The sequence below is a fragment of the Pyrus communis genome, chromosome 6 (genome assembly GCF_963583255.1).
Source record: "Pyrus communis chromosome 6, drPyrComm1.1, whole genome shotgun sequence".
NCBI lineage: Eukaryota > Viridiplantae > Streptophyta > Magnoliopsida > Rosales > Rosaceae > Pyrus > Pyrus communis.
Window position 1 is genome coordinate 20,269,342 of NC_084808.1, and position 14,093 is coordinate 20,283,434.

Sequence of the window (14,093 nt, forward strand, 5' to 3'; positions counted from 1 at the left end):
GCACATTCAGGCCACGGCTCAGCTGCGATTTCCTCTTTTTTTTTTTTTTAAATGTTTTTTGAGGAAAGCAATGGTCCCTCAACTTTAATTTAATTGCAGTAGTGGTTCCTCAACTAAAAATTCATGACCATTAGTCCCTTAACTTATCAAAACATACATCATGGTCATTTTTATCAACTCCGTTAGAACTTTCGTAAAAATGAGTCAAGTGACATGCACGTGAAGCTGAATCAAGAGGCAAATATGTAAAACTAAATGAGAAAAATTGTAGCAATAGTCCCTTAACTTTAACTGAATTGAAGAAATGGTTCCTCAATTTTAACCAAATTGGAATAGTGGTCCCTCAACTTCAACCTAATTGTAACAATAGTCATTCCAACATAACTCATTTTAACGGAATTCTGATGGAGTTGACGAAAAAACCATAGCTGCATTTTTTTTATGAGTTAAAGGACTAGGTTATGGATTTTTAGTTGAATAACCATGACTCCAATTGAATTAAAGTTAATGAGCACTTCCTACAATTTTATCATTTTTTTTTTCGATTTAGGTTTTTGAAACCCTAGTTCGTGTTTCTATTTTTATTTTTTATTTTATTTTTTTCCTTTGACTCACACAATTCAACATAACAATGTAGCATATTATAACCTAACTTGCATATTCGAAATTTGGACATATCAATTGTGTGTGCATGAACATGCTATATATATTGAACAGTATATGCAATATACAATATGTAAAATAAGGCTTTTAGAGATAAGGGCTTTAATGAGATGATATTACTAATATTTACAATATGGAAAATATAGGCTTTATTTTAATGCACCATAACATGTTACTTATAACAAAATCACAGATTTTACTACTTTTTACAAGAATGTCATATTCGTTGTTTGCAACGTAACCTCCACCATCAAAGTTTTTTAAAATGTAACGGTAGATTCACTATCACCCATAAACGTAATATCCATCTTCATTTTCCACAAGAATGTCATCTTTTTTGTCTATAATGTAACCTCTCTCTTTTTTTTTTTTTTTTTTATAATTATTCAAAATTTGAAATATTTATAACCAGTTCCATTGCCACACTTTGGAAAGCTCTCATAATGATATTGTATGGAGAATGCACTAATTTACATCTAAAAATTGTCTTGGCATAGACATGACTACTTTCCAAAGCATACCACGTGTTACTGAAAGGCCTATGTGGGGAATTTCATTGTTTGGTTCTGTTGGTCGATTAGGTACGTTTGGTTATGTGTTGTAAATAACAATTAGGTACGTTGTACTAGTTTAGGTATGGTCTATGACACACCCCGATCTGGAATGTCCACTAGAATCCCAAATCGAGTTGTGCTGGCTGATACCTGAAAGGTGACGAAGCCATAAAGTGTGATAGTATATAAAATGTGAATAAATTAAAACCTAAAAGTGCTTAAGTACGCGAGTGCGCGGTGAACGGTTATGGACCCCTTTCACACGTGATACAGAGCATAAGTAAAGTACAGTAAGGTAAGATAATAATTATACCATCATAAGAGCCACCTGAACTGGGGAGTGCCATAAGTCCTCGTCAATACGGAAATTTGCTATCAGAACCTGAAGGGGTGCAAAGTAGAAAGTGTGAGTGGGCAACACAAAGATTTTCAAAATCATTTCAATTATCAAAGGTAGTAACCCTTCGTTGCAAAACCTGTATAGTTTCCAGAAAATCATACTACGTATAAGTATGAAATCAAATGTATAACAATAGTATATCCAAAAGTATACCACGACATAGCATCTCATTAGCAACATAAATAATAAGCCAATAACTCAATAACATGCTAGTCAATAGCTCAATAACAAGCTAGCTAATAAGCTCAATAACATGCTAGCCAATAGCTCATCAATATGCTAGCCAATAGTTCAATAACATACTAGTCAATAAGTTCAATAACATGCTAGCCAATAAGCTCAATAACATGCTAGCCAATATCTTATCAATATGCTAGCCAATAAGCTCAATAACATGCTAGCCAATAGTTCAATAACATACTAGCCAATAAGCTCAATAACATGCTAGCCAATAGCTCATCAATATGCTAGCCAAGAAGCTCAATAACATGCTAGCCAATAGCTCATCAACATGCTAGCCAATAGTTCAATAACATACTAGTCAATAAGCTCAATAACATGCTAGCCAATAGCTCATCAATATGCTAGCCAAGAAGCTCAATAACATGCTAGCCAATAGCTCATCAACATGCTAGCCAATAGTTCAATAACATACTAGTCAATAAGCTCAATAACATGCTAGCCAATAGTCCATCAATATGCTAGCTAATAGGCTCAATAACATGCTAGCCAATAGCTCATCAATATGCTAGCCAATAAGCTCAATAACATGCTAGTCAATAGCTCATCAATATGTATACCTACACACGAGTTAGAACCACCTAAAGTGGTCTGTACGACAGGCTGGGTGTAAATAAGTACGCTCAAGTGCTACAATCACATGAAGGCTGTGCGACGAATCGCAGGTCACCTACGAGTCGGAACCACCTAATGTGGTCTGTACAACAAGCTGGCACCAAATTTGGATCCAAGGTGAGCGTGTGGTGCGGGAGGTGAACGATCACGTGAAGGCTAGGCCATGTCCTTGGGTGAGAGCACTAACACTGGGGTGCAGGTTGATGAGCTCTAACCACATCTCAACACAACATGTACAATTCATAGGCAACCAGTAGGACAAAGTTGGAGTTTCCTAGAACATCAATATAGTCATACCATAACTTAATCATTTCCGCTAATACCATAAACTCACCTGAACTTACCTGGGTGTCATGCGTTCACCTTTGCCCTTCAAAGCATTCACAATAATTATGTGCAAGCAATATACATATGGTTATATTGTGATGCAATCTAATACTCAACCATGTCATAGCATTTGAAATTATATACATATATATAATATGGCATAAAATGCATAAGCTGTAACTCCCTACTCCCGAACTATTTATTTTCGGGGTAATCATTGGTGACAAGCCCAACTAGACACTAGTTTAATTAATTATCAATACTTATGATTCCTTACTTAAATTTCTTGATTCTTCACACATTGATTTATAACCAACATTTAACCACCAACACATAAGGTTAAAACTCACATTTTACACCAATGTCCCTCACATTGTTCAATTCCCCAAACAAAGCTATTGTCTCAATTATTTAATCTCACATCTTGTATGGCTGCATCTAACGTCTCGTTAGACTGCCTACGTACCCTAAACAAGGATCAAGTCATTCGTAGTTCACGCTAGTCCTCCAAAGCATTAACAGAAATTATATGAAATTCAATTTATAAACGTTTGTGGAATTATCAGTCATATATACACACACACACACAAGCGATAAAAGGAAAAGACCTACTCACCTAGAGTCCACGCTATGATTCTCTAGCATGCACATCGAGGCGTCCCAAACGATTGGCGCCTAGAATAATTATCGAGTCACATCTCAGAACTCATATCACGTAATTCACATAAAGCACATCATCAAGGACATTCTAAAATAGTTTGAGACCCATTGATCACAAGTCAATTGTTGATCAAAGATCGACGGTAAGGTCTACAACCATGTAAAATTCGATTAGGAAGATCCGCATATTGGATTTTCAATCCATAACTTCCAAAGATTCACATTGTGCTTCTAAAACATCATACTAAAGTTTCATTATGATCCAACGGGTAGATCTCCGCCAATTGCCAAATCAAGTGGCGGTCAACGTTTTATTTTATAAACTTACAAATCTAATTCAGGAAGGTCCATACGTCAGATTCCCAATCTGTACATTTCTAATATCCTCAAATATTACATACTATAATGTATTAAAGTTTGGTGACGATCCAACGATCGGATTGTCAATTCATGCAAGGACCTCTTAATGGCCAACGAGGTGGTCAACTATTAAACTATATTAAACATCATAATTTCACTAAACGGATGTCAAATATGGAATCAAGGCTTCAAAATTATCCTAGTAAGGTCAGGTGGAGTCTCGGCCCACGCGCTGCCTCGCATGGTGGCCGACCGCCACGGTTCGCTGGAAAATTCCACTATTTCCAAAAATTCTCAAATTTCACAGAAGTGAAGATCTCAAAGAGAGGAACAACTTTCATACTGCCATAAAGTCCAAAAGTGGATGGAAGATGGTTAATTTTGCCCACGAATCTGGCAGGTGCCTAAAGCTTCCCGGTGTCGATTCGTCTTCTACGGTGGTCCAACGGGGTCAAGGTTGGTTGGGTTTTGCTCCTGGAATGATGGGCTACAAAGCCCAAGTGGTGGCATCGGCCATCACTTTGCCGATTTGCCGAAAAATCAAAAAGAATGGCCGAAGCACTGTTGATTTTCGGCGACATTTGTGGCCTCCAACCGCCATATACCATGGTTAATCAGGGTGGTTCTTGAGTGAGTTTTGTAGAGGGGAATGAGAGCTTCAAGATGGTGGTGGTGGCGAAAAACTCCACCAGAGTTAGCCGGAATCGACCTTGGAAATTGGGTGGTCGCGGTGGTGGCGTGCACGAGAAAGCTGGGAGCTTTCTCCCTTTTTTTTTTTTTTTTTTTTTTTCTTTTCTTCTCCCCTCATTTCTGATTGGTCCACCCTTCTTTTATTTTGATTGGTCCCTTTTCTTCCCTTAAAAACCAATTGGCTTCCTTCCCACAAAATGGGAGCTCAAATTATTTAACTAACTTTAAATAATAAATTTCAAACGTCTGTAACTATACCGTTATCATCCAGACTCGCAAACGACTTTCACCTATGCCTTCGTACCAACGAATACTACGAGGATATGCTAAAAGAATGAGTCCCACATCTCTCAAACCGATGCTCAACGGAAGTCAAAGTTCTTGCCTCTAGGGCATTTTCATAAATTCATGCTTTTAAAATTAATAAAAACGTAAAATTAGGGACGGGTTGTCACAGTCTATTATATTGTGATTTTAATTAGGTACGTTATATAGTTTAGGTCCCATAAATTCGGTACGATCAATTTGGTACGGTTCATATGTTTTATGTTTAGTTCATTAGGTCTGGTAAATTCGGTACAATCAATTTGGTACGGTTCATATGTTTTATGTTTTAGTTCATTAGGTTTGGTAGATTCGGTACGATTAATTTGGTACAATTTTTATTTTTTATGTTTTAGTTCATTAGGTTTGGTAAATTCGGTACGGTCGATTTGATGCAGTATGTTATTTTTATGTTTTAGTTCATGATGTCCGATAATTTTTGCATTATTGATTTGTTAGGCCTTAGACATTAGTTATCATATGCAAAACCTAATGCTTTTCAATTTCTTTTATGTTTGAACCCCTAAAATAATTGTACCAAAGAGTAATATTGGCAAACTAAAAATACAATAAATGTTACTTAGTACCACGGTCTAGTGGTATTTCTCTTCACTTGTAAGTGAGAGGTCTTAGATTCGATTCTCGCCAAAGGCGAATTTGAATCACATTATTGCTAGCCCATTGTGAGACTTAGCTCGATCTCTCACCCCTTTAGTGTAGATAATATCATTTGTTAAAAAAAAAACACTGAATTCATAAAAAAATACAATTAAGGTGAGGTTTGGTACTGCTCAAATTATTATAAAAGCACGCATAAAAAAATTTGAGTAAAATTTTTGTTTGGTAAGTCTGCTTATTTACAAAATCACGGTTCATTTTAAGCTAAAAAGTAGCAAAACAAGAGGAGGGACATAAACTTGACTCTTCTTGAAAGCAAAACGAGAAATACAAGAAAAAGAGGGAAGTAGCATAGAGCCTAACCCCTCTAAAAGGTATAAACCTGCAAAACAAGCTTTGAAACACCAAAAGAAATATGTCAGATATAAAAATAAAACCACACGTTAGCATAGCGGACCTAACCTGTATGGCATGATATACACTAATTTAAAAATTGAAAATCAAATAAGCTAAGAAAATTTGAATGCAAGAAGCAAGAACCGTAAATGGAGGTGAGTCATGCCACATAAGGATGAGGAAAAACAAGCTCTTAAATCCTCATCATGGGTGTGTTACCTCATGGGCGTATTTATGGTATGAACCAAATGGTTTACAAGGAAAAGGAAATCAGAGTTTTCATTTCATCACTTTATGCTTTTATGTGGTAGAGATTCAAATGTTATGATTTGCCGGTAATTGAAATGTCGCTTCTCGTGTGTTCAGTAAGCTAAAGGAGTTAGGAAAGTGGAACATAACATTAACAAATACAAATGTGCATTAAAAAAAAAAACTTGCAGGAATAATGAGATCCATTAATTTTGAGTTTATTACAAGTGAAAGAAAATACAACATTCACTCTTCAATTTTAACCTTCAATTACGTACAAGCCGACACTGTTTTGGAAGGGAAAAAAAATATAAAACGGATTAAAACTACACCAATATTCGACGGCAAAGATGACACGAGACTGAATAACACATGAATGCAGCAGCAGACAATGTTTAGTTGTAGGCATCCTCGTGCTCCAAGAGGTAGTTCTCAATCAGCTTGAAAAGGTGAGAGGCCTTCTCTTTGCCAGCCTTAACATGCTCTTCCTTGATCTCAACATCTCCCTTGGTGTGGTAGTGGCTGGTGCTCTTGATGACGCAACCGCTGCCAGAAGCCACCAACTTAGTCTCGTAACAAATTTTCTCAATTGTTTCGGATATAGCATCTCCCTCAATAACACTGTACTTGTACACAAAGTTGTCCTTGTCAACTCCATCGATTCTATGCTTGACATAGTTGTATGTGCTACCTTCACCGAAGTTGATCTTCTTAATGGTTCCAACTCCGCCATCTCCTTCAAGGATCTCAGTGCTCTTCACTGCCTGTGGTGCAATCTTGGGGATGAGGTTGTCAGCATCAAGAACAAAGGCATTGTACAACCTAGTGGGGGGGATGACGGAAGTGAACTCGGATTCGTACGTGAAAACACCCATGCTTCTGAGATGTGTATGTGAAGTGGGAAAATAATCGACGAAGAGGAAAACTAAGAAAGAAAGATGATGTATTGGGAGATTTTGAGTTGTGAAGAAGTGAGGAGGATATTGGTATTTATAGGCTGAGGCAGAAGGTGGATCAAAAGGTTTACGCAAGCTCCTGATTGTTTAATGGGTTTTATTCATCATGGACGTGGGAACCATTACTTTTGTACAAGGAAATTTTGCAATGTAATCAAGGAAGGGACCATCTGGAAATTGAATAAGAAATGGCCAATTACTCCACGAGGTGGACTAACCTCAATTTTTTCTTGTGCTTACCAATTAGTGCTTTAGAGATCACACCTCATTTTTTTAAAGATATATTTTTATACTAAGGGGTGCAGAAAATAAATTGCTGTTGAACTTGCATCCATATGTTCGAACCTAAAATCTTTTATGTACAAGTAAATAGAAATACCATTGCACCGTACCACTAAGTGATTGGTGTTTTAGAGATCATTTTCTCTCCGAACTTAACACTTTGTGTCTTTCGCTGTTATATTTACTGGACATTTCAATAATTCAATTTTTGTTGACGTATTATTGGAGTATGTCTAGTCATATTCTCTATTAATACTTTTTGGACATTCACAACGGGTAAAGTCGCTGCGGACGTAAGGGCATCTGAAGAATATAATAGAATAGGACTCTGTATTTGGATAATATTTGTTACAATTGAATATTCCAGTTTGGAGATGTGAAAAGCCAAATGACGGCCAATTAAAAGTCGACGCGTTGCAGCCAATGTTGAATTGCAGGTCAAGTCATTCCTATATTGAACTTCTGGAAGTGCATATATTAGTCGTGTTAGGGACAACAATAGAATTATACAGTACCAACTTGCATAAACTGGTTGATGATCTACAGGCATAGCTGTTCACATCAGGTCAGACTCTCAATTGTTGTGGTCTGTCTATAGCACTTACAGCATTCCCCTTCACTCCAAATCAAAACCTGAATATTGGAGATCAACAATTTTCTTCATATTTCCTTAGAACTCTTTGATCTTTTTCATAATGGCTAACCCCTGATGCCTACAACTAAAATTAAAACTTGTTCATATTTGTGGTTTATGTTCAAGTGTTTTGTTTTGGCTTCGTTTTGATATATAGGAAAATAGTAATAAGACGTTCCGGTTGGAATAAAATTAAAAAATATTAATATTTTTGTAATACTCCTCTTCAAGAAATATTAATGAAAGTCTTGGTTCCAACCTATAACTTGCAAATATTGGCATGAATTACGATCAGCGGGAACCTTTCAAAATTACTTTGAACAAGTTGGCCTCCTCAAAGTTTTGAGCTTCTTTTGAATAAAAAAGAAGTAAAACATCAATTTGAATTCTCCTCCCTTGGAGCATCTTTAGTCGGAGGTGTATAGGAAGATGTATAATATTGGTCAGAAAGTTCTTCAATGAGCAATTTTAATGTGACGTCAAATACCCATTTTAGTCAAAAGATAAGTTTTTAAATTTTATTTATTTATTTATTTATATTATTTTTTATTATGTCTTGAAAGGAATAATCAAGTGATGGTGGGCCCAAACTTAAATTTGCATCAATTCTTTTGAGCAAACTACTTGTAAATCTTTTGAAAATATAAATAGTGAAAGAAAATCAGAACTTCAAGTTCTTTCACTATTTATAAAAAGGCTCGTGCAGGTTAAGAGATTTAATGTCCTTTTTTCCCTCCTTTAGATTTAAGCCATCTCCCATGCATAAGAAAATTCACAGCCAAAAGTTATATTTGGCTGTAATTATAGCTAAACCATTTCTAATGCATTGAAAAAGTACTGTTATTTTTTATTGCAATATAAAGTCATGATATAACTTTAGAGTTAAGTGAGACTATTACATTTAGTAGATGGAAAATACTAGAGAGACCACATATTTGAACTACATTAGTGCATCATCTGGTGTGATAAATGAGAAAAAACAAGCACCATGTGTATAACGGAACTAAACTCGTGGCATAGAGTTGATTATATAACGTACAAATACTATGATTGGTTGTTTATCAATATTCAGGCTCATTCAAACAACCCCACTATAAATATTATGTCAAATTTTCAGAAACACTAATGTGACGATATTCTAAACCGATCATGCGATCCCATTTGAATAATACACTTGGGAACGAGTAACATTGTAATTTCATGGCAGTCCTTACGTTGATCAAAGAGTTCAGATTTGTAGATAGAATCAAAAAGGGAACTTAGGTTTATTCTAATCCATAAAGATATTATTGAGTCAGTAGTCAACAGACTTAGCACACCAGCTCTGCTGTAATATTCCGATCATCAAGTGTTAACATTTTCTATTAAAAAAAATTTCCACATTATTAATTAGCACACCAGCTAGTCGTATTAAGTTGGAATTTACAAAATCAACTTCTAGAGGTGCCTTTCTTTGACTAAAATGTTCAAATTGGAAACAACCAATGGGAAACTAAATACTGTCCAAATTTCTCTGTATGTAGGGGTCCACATTACACGACAGACCCTCACCAATAACCTATAAATACCACCTCCATATCTTCCACCATCAAATACCTTCATTATCAATTTCTCTTTTCTTCCTTCACATTTCATTCTTACTTTGATCAGTTTCTAAGCTCTCAATCATCACCATGGGTGTCTTCACATATGAAACTGAATTCGCCTCAGTCTGCGCTCCTGCTAGGTTGTACAATGCTCTTGTTCTTGATGCTGACAACCTCATCCCAAAGATTGCTCCACAAGCAGTTAAAACTGCTGAAATTCTTGAGGGAGATGGAGGTGTTGGAACCATCAAGAAGATTAGCTTTGGTGAAGGAAGTGAATACAACTATGTGAAGCACAAGGTTGACGGAATTGACAAAGATAACTTTGTCTACAATTACAGTTTGATTGAAGGAGATGTCATTTCTGACAAGATTGAGAAGATCTCTTATGAGACTAAGTTGGTGGCTTCCGGCAGCGGTTCTGTCATCAAGAGCACCAGCCATTACCACACTAAGGGAGATGTTGAGATCAAGGAAGAGCATGTTAAGGCTGGCAAAGAAAGGGCCCATGGCTTGTTCAAGCTCATTGAGAACTACCTTGTGGCCAACCCTGATGCCTATAACTAAAACCATCGATCTACATATGATTCTGTATGCTAAGAGTTGGGGAAACAAATTTTATGTCCTCTACTTTTTTTCTATTTATTCAGCGCTGTGGCTTTCGATTTTTACTTTTGCTCATACAGAAGGAGTTTTTATTCGCAATCTGAAGTTATGATTCAAGTGTAATATTGTGATATTGTGTTTGATTTTAATCTCAATAAATGAAACCACATTCGATTACTTTTATACAGATAACAATGATCTAATTCTTCTTAGCCTAGTTTATGATTGAATATCATATCATATTCAAAGATGTTCGGGTCAAATTGTGTTTCAATGGTTGCGGGGCAAATTCGTTAGTGCTCAGACATTAGTTATGATTTGTAAAACTCGATGCTTTTCAATTTTATTTTATGTTTGAACACCTAAAACAATTGTACCTAAGAGTAATATAGCCAAACTAAAAATACAATAAATGTCACTTAGTACTACGGTTTATTGGTATTCCCTCACTTGTAAGTAAGAAGTCTTAGGTTTGATTCTTACCAAAAGTGAATTTTTACCACGTTATTGCCAGCCCATTGTTAGGCTTAGCCCAATCCCCCACTCCTTTAATGTAGGTAATATCGTTTGTTAAAAAAAGTTCAGTACAATCAATTTGGTAAGGTTTGGTATCGCTTAAATTATTTTAAAAGCGGGGATGAAAAAAAGTTCGAGTAAAATTTGTGTTTGATCAGTCTACTTATTTGCAAAGTCACGGGTCATTTTAAGTGGGATGAAAAGAAGTTCGAGTAAAATTTGTGTTTGATAAGTCCGCTTATTTACAATGTCACAGGTCATTTTAAGCGGAAAAGTAGCAAAAAGCAGAAGCATAATGCTACTTCTCAAAACCATTTTTTTTTTCAGTATGGGGAGTGACCAAATTACCTGTAAACACATGCAAAAGTCCATTTCTCCGATATGGGATTGATACATCAATACGCCCCCTCACGTGTAACTCATACAAACAGGGAGATATGGAGCACATGTGGTAGTTGAGCTTTAAACGCGGGACAACTTGCTCTGGTACTACGAAGAAACTTGAGGTTCCACCATAAAACCAATTGGCAATAGGGGGAATTGCCCAATTACTATAAGTACATGCAAGCTCCTGTTTTTCATGATGTGAGATTGATACTCTCAACACTTCTCTGTATTGTATGTATGATATTCTATAGTATGCATTTATAAGAACTTACAATTATCAATAATATCATTCTAAGTAACAAAAAATTGGTTTGAAATCTTTTACCATTCAGTATAGGCTTTTCTTTTTGGTGTACCTTTCATTAATGGGGACCAAGGGAAGGCAACCTGAAAAAGAATGAAGTTGATCACTTCCTCTTATATTTTCTGTTTTTCGAATTCAAATGGATTGTTCGTAGGTGAAATTTGAATTACAATAATACCGAGGTTAATTAGCAAGTACCCTTCTGGGCATCAAATGGGTCGGTGTGTGATCTCTAATTGACCAAACCAACTTGTTTCAGAATATGGTTGTCCCTACTACTTCACAACTAGTATGCACCTTCCAGAAGTTCAAACTAGGATATACACTTGCATTTCAAAAAAGGCTGCAATGGGTCAATGTCGTTTGCCCATCATTTTCAATTGGGTTTTGATCACATCTACAAAATGAAATGGCTCAAGATATAGAATTTAAATAACAATTAAGGATATTTTGTGTGCTCTAATCCAAGATAAAACAGCTGTTATTAGTGTTTGATAAACACTGAATTATCACACCACCATACATTGTCTCAGATAAACTAAATTATTGTTTAACCAGACAAAATTTCTGTCAACTTGCTCATATCATATAGTCTATCGGTGCAGCCCAAGCTGGTTTCAAATTTGAGTAGACAACGAGAACAAAAAACAAAGCTGTTGAGGAGAATATCGCACATTGGAGTGATGAAGTTTCCATCAAAGAAATAGAAAACTTCTTCAGTATTGTCAATTATAACAGCTGTTATGTAGCTCTAATTTTTCTGCTCATACGACATGAAATTATAGAGGGCAGAAGAAAATGTGAAGTGCTCGCAACATGAGGTTTAGTCACAGCCCTTGGCAGCTCGTGTTCATTGAAACCCAAGTTTTGGTATTTGACTGGAAAGGAAGAAGGAAGGAAGCCTATATACACAAATGTTCGAGTTAAATCTTCCTCTTTATAGTTCAAATAAATTGGAACGTCGATTATATAGAAAAAATTATCAAACAGAATTACAAAAGGTGTTAGTTTGTTTACTTGATGTGAGAGAATCTGATCATTTCTAAAGTACTCATTGCATGCACATGGAAATTTTAACTTGTAGCAAACACCAAGAGAATAAGTAATTGAGGTTTAACTAGTCCACCTCGTGGATTAATTGGGTACCTTATTCAATTTCCATATGGTCCTTCCCTTGACTAAACTACAAAATTCCTTGTACAAAAATAATGGCTCCCACGTCATATTGAATAGAACCAATTAAACAATTAGGAACTTGCATAAACCTTTTGATTCACACACCTTCAGCCTCGGCCTATAAATACCATACCTCCTCCTCACTTCTTCACATCTCAAGAAACCTCCCAATACATCATCTTTCTTTCTTAGATCTTCCTCTTCATTAGTTATTCTTTTCTCACTTTCCATTCACTTCTCAGAATCATGGGTGTTTTCACATATGAATCCGAGTTCACCTCCGTCATCCCCCCTGTTAGGTTGTTCAATGCATTTGTTCTTGATGCTGACAACCTCATCCCCAAAATTGCACCACAGGCAGTGAAGAGCGCTGAGATCCTTGAAGGAGATGGCGGAGTTGGAACCATTAAGAAGATCAACTTCGGTGAAGGTAGCACATACAGCTACGTGAAGCACAGAATTGATGGGGTGGACAAGGACAACTTTGTCTACAAGTACAGTGTGATTGAAGGAGATGCTATCTCTGAGACAATTGAGAAGATCTCTTATGAGACTAAGTTGGTGGCTTCCGGCAGCGGTTCCGTCATCAAGAGCACCAGCCATTACCACACCAAGAGTGATGTTGAGATCAAAGAAGAGCATGTAAAGGCTGGCAAAGAGAAGGCCTCCCACCTCTTCAAGTTGATTGAGAACTACCTCTTAGAGCACCAGGACGCCTACAACTAAATTATATGACATCAAAACTTATGTCAACAAACAACGGTTTTCATTTCCTTTTTGTTTTTTAAACTTCTGAAATAGTGTTTTGGATTGTAATTTGGCTTGTTATTGGAGCTTTTCATTGAAGAGTGAATATTGTATGTTTTTCATATAAAAATAAGTAAAAAGAAACTAATGGATTTGAATAATATATATGTGTGCAAGTTTCCCCTTATCATGCACCATGGCATGATATGACACACCGTATCAATTGACACATAAAATGTATTGTAATTATGATCTAAAACTATAATTTCTCTAACATTACTCTTAAATTAAAGTATCATATTTTCTAACAACACGAGTTGGACTAACCATTTTATAATTTGACAATTACCAAATATTATTTATTTATTTATATAATGTGATAAATGAATGTATGTATCATCTAGTATTCAAATAATAGATGATATATACATTCATTTGTCAAGACATATATCAATTACAGAAGGAGCATTAAAGACACTTTAGCAAATAGATGATATATATCATTTATCAAGACATATATCAATCACTAAGGCCCCTCTTGGTACGTTGTATATAGCACCGGATAGGACTATTAATATGGAGCTAGGTATTTGGTGCCCTCTCATATCAAATTGGACTGGTCTAATCTAATCCGATCCACTTATTTTATACGGAAGACACCCTCTTAATAAACCCGTCCAAACGAGCGTATGATGAATTGTTAATTGTTAATGTACGTGGATCCAATTGTACATTCACTACAACAAAAACGTAGTTTAGCGAGAGAAAAAAAATTCCTCACTCGAAGTCTCTATTTTGTTAAA

The 14,093-nt window shown here is 35.9% G+C and overlaps 3 protein-coding genes across 3 annotated transcripts; 2 read left to right on the forward strand and 1 right to left on the reverse strand.

Moving 5' to 3' along the window:
* Positions 1–6,288: 6,288 nt before the first annotated feature.
* On the reverse strand, positions 6,289–7,042 carry LOC137737318 (major strawberry allergen Fra a 1-3-like). The gene has a single exon (XM_068476761.1). The coding sequence runs from the start codon at positions 6,969–6,971 to the stop codon at positions 6,492–6,494; it is 480 nt and encodes a 159-aa protein (XP_068332862.1). The 5' UTR covers positions 6,972–7,042; the 3' UTR covers positions 6,289–6,491.
* Positions 7,043–9,562: 2,520 nt separating this feature from the next.
* Positions 9,563–10,361, forward strand: LOC137737042 (major strawberry allergen Fra a 1-3-like). The gene has a single exon (XM_068476392.1). The coding sequence runs from the start codon at positions 9,642–9,644 to the stop codon at positions 10,119–10,121; it is 480 nt and encodes a 159-aa protein (XP_068332493.1). The 5' UTR covers positions 9,563–9,641; the 3' UTR covers positions 10,122–10,361.
* A 2,326-nt stretch (positions 10,362–12,687) lies between these two features.
* On the forward strand, positions 12,688–13,451 carry LOC137736897 (major strawberry allergen Fra a 1-3-like). Its single transcript, XM_068476212.1, has one exon. It carries the CDS (start codon positions 12,790–12,792, stop codon positions 13,267–13,269), a length of 480 nt encoding a protein of 159 aa, XP_068332313.1. The 5' UTR covers positions 12,688–12,789; the 3' UTR covers positions 13,270–13,451.
* Positions 13,452–14,093: the final 642 nt, after the last annotated feature.

Coding starts and splice junctions, on each gene's coding strand:
- LOC137737318 (XM_068476761.1), bottom strand. CDS start 6,971: ATGGGTGTTTTCACGTACGAATCCGAGTTCACTTCCGTCATCCCCCCC.
- LOC137737042 (XM_068476392.1), top strand. CDS start 9,642: ATGGGTGTCTTCACATATGAAACTGAATTCGCCTCAGTCTGCGCTCCT.
- LOC137736897 (XM_068476212.1), top strand. CDS start 12,790: ATGGGTGTTTTCACATATGAATCCGAGTTCACCTCCGTCATCCCCCCT.